Genomic DNA, 7,273 nt, shown 5'->3' on the forward strand with positions numbered 1-7,273 from the left:
AAACAGCAGGTGGCCAAACCAAAAGGAACTATCGGTTAAGAAAAAAGTGAAGGAAACGGAGACTGACATGTGGAGAATGGGCATGATTAAGAAGTCCGCACTAGAGATCTATCGAACTTTCAAGCAGGAAATTGCCGAGGAAAGGATCTATGATAATACTCGGGGTAGTTCTCTACTGTTTGAGGCCAGGACGGGAGTACGGCGAACCAAGACATATCGGGCCAAATACGAAGGGGTCGACACAGTATGCAGTGCGTGTGGAGAGGAAGAAGAAACTGCCGAACACTTGATAATGTTCTGTAAAGGGCTTCACCCTATAGTTCAGGATGATGGCGCAGACTTTTTCAAAGCACTGGGATTTAGGGACAGCGAGGGCAAAATAGACTTTAAGCGGGTAGACTTAACTAGAAGGAGGTTATCTGATTGGTGGCTAAAGTCAAGGCACGAGTGAAAATTAAACCCTTCACTGCGAAGTACGAATCCTCAACTTCATTATTTAAAGGGAAAAAAAGATAAATGGAATGGTTAGTTCACTAAGTATCACGGCTAGGTGGCGTTAGCCACCGCCCGATCTAAAGGGTACGGCCACATCCATCCATCCATCCATCCATCGATGCCCGCTCGGCCACTCGCTCTACGGCTGGGCGCGCGGAGGAAGCGCAAATTAGAAGTTCGCCGCACGCGCAAGTCTAATTTTACTAAGCACGCAAGTGGCCTTAAGTGGCATATACTTCGGAACTCGTACTGAGCACGTCGAAGTGTTCTATTCCGATACGCATGACCGATGCAATCCCGAACGGCACTGATCCCTCGCTTCCGACTTCCATGCTTTACTCCACACTTCCCATTTTGCACTCGACGTTAGTTTCGATAAAATACAAGGAAGAGACCATACCCGCTGTTTGCATGAGTGCACAAAGAATAAAAAACGATTTATTTTTTCCAATCCGAACAACTGACAAGAAATCAATAACTGCACGTAAACAGAAAGCGTCTGTATCTGCGACTGCAGCACATCACTTTAACTAATAAAAGAAAGACTGTTCAGTTTTTAAGTATTTAGAACACATTTTACTGAAAGCAGAATAAAAACATGAAGTCTGCAATTGGGGGAAAAGGTAAAAGCGCTTCACTTCATTGAAAACATGCACAATTACAGTAAAAACGTTTGCATTTGAGTATGGCACCTATTCATCTCGACGACAAAAAAAAAGTCAGTCATGTTCATACATTTTCAACTATGGTGATCACTTTTGAACATATTTTCAAAACTGATACAAAGGCTGCATTGAAAGTAGAGTTAGGAAAAGCAACTAATCCACTCAATTCACAGCACTCTTCTTAATTTTAGCATCTTCCCCTTCTTTTAGCATCTTCATCTTCTTTTACAGCAGCAAAAACTTTGCTGCTGAGGCCAAAGCCACTTCTGAACTTTTTCAAGTAGCGCCGAAGACACGTACGTGATGGAAGAACCATCATCTTATGCTTTCTTATGTGCTCATAGAGCCGTGGACTCTTCATGCACATGACTGCACACTCAAGCACCCATTCAGAGTCATATTTCATTCCTTTGGTGCTTTTGTGCTTCGCCGCTGCTAGGCATGCTCTTACCTGCTGCTGCTGTTTTGAGGGCAGGGATTTGATGGCATCCACAAACACCGAGGAATCTTCGCTTGCATTTTTCCTTTTTAGTTTCTCGATGTTCAACTTCACTCTCAGAATTTTCGATTTCATCCTCTTCAGTTGCATGCTCCGAATCTTCAGCTTTTATGAATCGGGCCGGGTGCAAGCATGTGCCTTCCTTCGTTTGTAGGAGGCCTGGTTGAGCAGTAGCTTCCTTAGGTATCTACACTTTGGGCAGGCTTTGCCTAGTTCTTGTGCCACTCCGGGGCAAGACATGCTGAAAGTCTTCCCACCACAGGTATTTTCTTGGCGTTTGGGATTAGCAGCGAACTCGCCCTTTTCGCCGAATCCTTTGCACGGTATCAGAGAATTCGCTTCCGCAAGCAGCTCTTGCGCCATTGCAGTGCTACTGACCTGTACGTTCTTCACTACCGGGGCTTGAACGGAAACTTTCGCTTGAACGCTGCACTCGTTTGCAGTGAAGAGAACGACTTTTTCTAAGGCGAGGTTACCGTTATTCATGGCACAAACTGTGAATGCTGTAGCACTGTCCGCCCTAGCGATCCTGTGCTTCACCCAATAGGCACTTGGTGGTTCACAACTCGCGATATCAAGCGCGGTTGGAGAGTTGGAAAAGCTTCCGTCTTCATGGGAGTTGGCAGCGTTGTCGTGCACATAGGCGCTTCCTTCACACCGCGGAATCTTTGCAGGTAGGCCCCCCGTAGACGTCCTCGACGTTCTTTTCTGGGGCGGTTTCTTCGATAAATACGCAGGGACGTTCAGATAAACGGTGGGGATTGCATTATCCGTAAGCTTAGGTCGGTCACGAGGAATTCGCACTGTCTCACCGTTGATAGTGTGGGTGAAAAACCGCACGAGGTACTGTTCGTCGAAATGCAGCTCACAGAGAAGTGAGGTTGCTTCCAGTGGTTTGTCCGCACGTGGCACTGCTCGATGCCAGGCTTTGAAGCGTTCAGGGTCTTTGGGCACAGAAAACAACGACACTTGCCGACCGGACTTCCTCGCAGAGACGTAGCCCGAAGAACAGCCGGGCGCGAAGCAGTGCGTCTGCGACGCTTTCCGTTTCACGCCAGAGCTCATTGCGCTTTAGATCACCGCACTCAGTACTGACTGGAAATAAGTTTGTGCGACATACTTGTCACACAAAAAGCGACGAACTCAGCCTGTAAGGAACAAAGAAACACGTGCGCGAAACGGTAAACAAACCACGGAAGAAACAGCGCCAACCCCCTCGCTTCGCTTTCGGCAGGCATCGATGGATGGATGGATGCTATGAGCGTCCCCTTTATAACGGGGTGGTGGCAAGTATGCCACCAGGCTCGAAAGAAAAAAAAACCTTTTTTTTTTATGTTGGCCTAATGCCTCTACTTCGATAAATTCTATCTTAATGGAAAAAAAGGTAAATTTTCAGCTTAAGTTCTCTGCCATTTACGGCACACTGTCCATATTTTATTTTTCCAATATTTATTTTTGTCCTTTCTCTCTAATTTTCTGCCACCAATACTCTAACCGTCTCTTACTTATTTCAATCGCGGGTGTGTTCAGCTTTCCATTGTTGTCCCGAAAACCCAAGGCTTCCTGTAGGCTCGTGCCCAAACGTACACCTGGGTGGATATCTCCACATTCAATCAGAACATGCTCCGCCGTTTCCTTATCTTTCCCGCAGCATGTGCATTGTTCTTCTTCTTTACTGAATCTTGCTTTATAACTACGCGTTCTAAGGCAACCCGATCTCGCTTCAAACAGTAAAGCGCTTCCCCTTGAATTATCGTAAAATGCCTCCCTCCTTATTTCATTTTTGCCCTTTCGGTAGTTACTCAAAGCCGGTTTTTTCTCCATAGCTGCCATCCAGTAAATCCTCTCCGCCTCCCTGACTTTTCCCTTAACGCTCTTTGTTGACATACGGCTTACAATACCAGCCGTATACTTACTAGTGAGTCTTCTAGTTCTTTTTCTCCACTGTGTGTCCACGCTCTTCCTATACAAATAACGGAACACCTTCTCTGCCCATCTACTCTCCTTCATATTTCTTAGCCTTTCTTCGAACCTTATTTTGCTCTGCGCTTCCCTCGCCTCAAAACCTGCCCACCCCATATCGCCCTTTACAGCCTCGTTTGTCGTCTTCCCGTGAGCACCCAACGCGAGGCGTCCCACAGTCCTTTGATTTACATCCATTCCCGCTTGCACCTCTGCCCTCATGCACACCACTGAGTTCCCAAAAGTAAGCCCTGGAACCATTACACCCTTCCACAGACCTCGAAGCACCTCATACCTATTGTATCCCCACAACGCTCTGTGCTTCATTATTGCCGCATTCCTCTTTCCTTTTGCTGCCGAGGCTTTTTCCTGTACCTCCATGTATCTATCACTCTCATTTACCCATACTCCAAGGTACTTGTATTCACTTACCCTCGGTATTTCTTGGCCTTGTATGGACACCGTCTGATCACAGGGATCATTGAATACCATCAATCCACACTTCGTTACACTGAATCCTAGTCCAAGAGCTTCACCTTCCCTTCCGCATATATTCGCCAGCTGCTGTATATCATGTCGACTGTCCGCAAATAAGACGATATCGTCCACATAAAATAAACCTGGAAGTTTCTGCTCAATCATCATGCCGCCCTGTTTGTGTGACAGATTAAAACCAATGTTGCTACCTTCTAGCGCTTTTTCCATACTCACCATGTACAGCATGAATAACAGCGGGGACAAAGGACATCCCTGTCTCAGACCCCTGCTAACCTCAACGTTCTCTTTGCTACGCATTCCTTCCCACTCTATGCAAACTGTATTTTCTCGGTATATCTCCCTCAAAAGCTGTATACAGTCGTCGCCCATGCCCATTCCTTTCAATATATCCCACAAAATTTCCTGATTAACGTTGTCGTATGCCCCAGTGATGTCTAGAAAAGCCACGTACAAGGGCCTATTCTCTATTTTGGATATTTCTATACACTGAGTGAGAACAAACAGGTTATCGTCTAACCGCCTGTCGACTCGAAATCCGTTCTGAAGTTCTCCCAAAATATCGTTATGTTCGGCCCATGTTTCTATTTTCATTTTTACTGCTTGCATCGCCATCCTGTATAGTACCGATGTAATGGTTAGTGGTCTATACGAGCGAATCTTGTCCTTTTCTCCCTTGCCTTTATAGATTAAGTTCATTCTACTTTGTCGCCAACTGTCCGGTATTTGTCCGTCCTTTAAGCTTTTTTCTACTGCTTTTAACAATGCTTCTTTAGTGTTATGTCCTAGTTCGTTAATGAGGCTAACGGGAATCCCATCTAAACCCGCGGCAGTGCGCTTTGGAATTTTTCCTTCGGCCTTTTTCCAGTTGAAATTATCAAGTACTAGCTCTTCCTCTGTTGCTTTCTCCGCCACACTTTTACTCACCGGGGAGATCCCCTGGACGCTCTTTTGAAACGAATCGGCTGTTACCTTTTGGATGTAACCTAGCGCTTCGTACCCTTCCAATTGATTTCCTCCTTCATCTAGAATATGTTGTTGCGTTGTGACAGACTTCCTACCTAGCGCCTTTATGTGGCTCCAAAAAATCCTAGGCGCGGCCTCCTTTTTTTCATGTATCTCTGTCATCCAGCGTTCACTTTCACCTTTAATTTTTGCCTCTACCAATTTCTGTACAAGGGATTTTTTCTCCAAATATATTTCCCATATTTTTTGACTTCGTCCTGCGGCCGCTTCTCCTTTTTTGCCTTTCTATGCTCCCGTGATGCTTCGCGTCGCTTCTCGATCGCCTCCCGGATTTCCTTGTTCCACCAACTTTTTGGCTTCCTTTTTCCTTTCCAGCAAACAGTTTTCTTCTCTTTCCCTATCTCCTTCGTCATTAGATGTAACAGCTCACTATACTCCCAGTCCTTGCCTGGTATTTCGCCTACTTCTTCCTCGACTCTTGCGGCTATGGGTGTAGGCATCGAAGAGCTGGCCGGAGCGCCACCCCGGCTACCGCGGCCGTGTCATGAAACGACGAATCGCTTTCCCTGCGGCGGCGCATGGGCGCTGACCAAGGAGGATATAAAAACCTGCTGGAGTGGAAGCCGCCTATGCTTACCCATGGGAGGGGGTGAAGCCGCGCCCAGCCGCCAGCGGCCATCTTGGCAGAGGCAAGAAACAGCCGGGTACAGCTGCGCTCGCGCTTATCTAAGCAGCAGGTGCAGTTTCTCGCGTCTTCAAAGCAATAAAAACAGTTGTGTCAGGTTGTAAGCATTTATTCTTTGCTTTTTGGTGACGAAATGGCCTACGATAACGCTTTGAGAAACTCGAAAATGGCAGAAAAAACACAATCACACAAACATTAAAAATATATGCGAACAGTATAGCCGAAACGAGCAGTGCGGGGAGACTCACTGATGTTTGAAAATGATCATTCTTGAAAGAACTGGCCTGACCCTGTCCTTGATGATCTCGCGGTTTCTTTCTTTTGTCATATGGTGGATGCGGATTTTCACATACAGCTCCGCAACTTTTTTGCACAAGCTGTAGATATGATTGTCGAGGGGATCAAGGTCAAGAATGTGCTGCTCTAGCTTCTGAAACCATTTTTCCTCTACAGACAGTCGTAGCACTTCCAAAACGAGATGCTTTGACTGGGAGTTAACTGCTTGAAGTGTTCCACACTCAATCTGTAGCCGTCGCAGCCCCTTTTCAACGGCTTCACACAAGCCAATGACATCCTTGGACGGGGACACAAGCCCACCTCTGTTTTTCTGCTCAACTAGGGGAACTAGCTCATCTGAGTACAGGGCTGCAATGCACTCTTCGCATGTTGTTGTCTTGCACACTTGGCGTACAACGAAGCCTGCGATATAAGGCACTACCGCAACAACTACGGCAGAAAGGTTTTCAGGGTGCGTGTAGTCGTGGTCATCGTGAGGCTCCAAGATCGAGGACCTGCGCATGTCTGTGAGCGCACTTGTTGCGTCTACCTGGGCGACAACAGTAGTGGCATTCAGGATGGAAACCATGTCTTTGGTGCAGTTTCTCGAGCTAGAAGACGTCACTTCTGTTTGCACCAGCAAACGCTTGTATGTTGCCATGAACTGAGCAGTGGTTGGGTTGTTGTTATACCCACCTCGGCCACGAACAGATCCGAAGAAGTTTTCAGCGTGATCCTGACTCAGTTTGTGCGTCAACAAGTACTTCAGCTTACCCTGGCCAACAAGCTCGTCGAACATTTTTTCAGTGCTCGCCATGCAGATCAAGAAGCCCACAAAACCAGTTTTTTTCAAGCCTTCTAAAACTGGCCGCCCAGCCGGATCTCTCAATCCCTTTATATACGCTTGGGTGTAGGCAAAGAATGGCTTCCAGCAGGCTTCATTCTGCTTCCGCAGAGGAGCCTTGTACGACCTTGCAAAAGGGTTCCTAGAATTAAAAAGGTCGAACAGGTGATCGAAGACCCTCACGAACTTCGATGTTGCACTGGCGCCCCGGAACTGGGGTAGCTTCAGCACATTTTCACAGAAGTCCAAGGCGTCAGCCACAGAGGAACTCAATGCTTGCGCAGCATATCGCACCTTCATCTTTTGTTTTTCCCATTGCACGTGGACTTTCGTGAGTTTGTTGCCCAGCCGCAGCCCTTCGGAACGCTGCAATGCCTCCAATGCCA

At 47.0% G+C, this 7,273-nt stretch overlaps 1 protein-coding gene across 1 annotated transcript; it reads right to left on the minus strand.

Moving 5' to 3' along the window:
- Positions 1 to 5,881: 5,881 nt before the first annotated feature.
- LOC142814781 (uncharacterized) lies at positions 5,882 to 6,704 on the minus strand. Its single transcript, XM_075894085.1, has one exon. It carries the CDS (start codon positions 6,702 to 6,704, stop codon positions 6,012 to 6,014), a length of 693 nt encoding a protein of 230 aa, XP_075750200.1. The 3' UTR covers positions 5,882 to 6,011.
- Positions 6,705 to 7,273: the final 569 nt, after the last annotated feature.

This window comes from Rhipicephalus microplus, chromosome 4 (assembly GCF_043290135.1).
Source record: "Rhipicephalus microplus isolate Deutch F79 chromosome 4, USDA_Rmic, whole genome shotgun sequence".
NCBI classification, from domain to species: domain Eukaryota; kingdom Metazoa; phylum Arthropoda; class Arachnida; order Ixodida; family Ixodidae; genus Rhipicephalus; species Rhipicephalus microplus.

Bases quoted from the DNA above. Each gene is read 5' to 3' on its own strand.
- LOC142814781 (XM_075894085.1), bottom strand. From the start codon at position 6,704: ATGGCAACATACAAGCGTTTGCTGGTGCAAACAGAAGTGACGTCTTCT.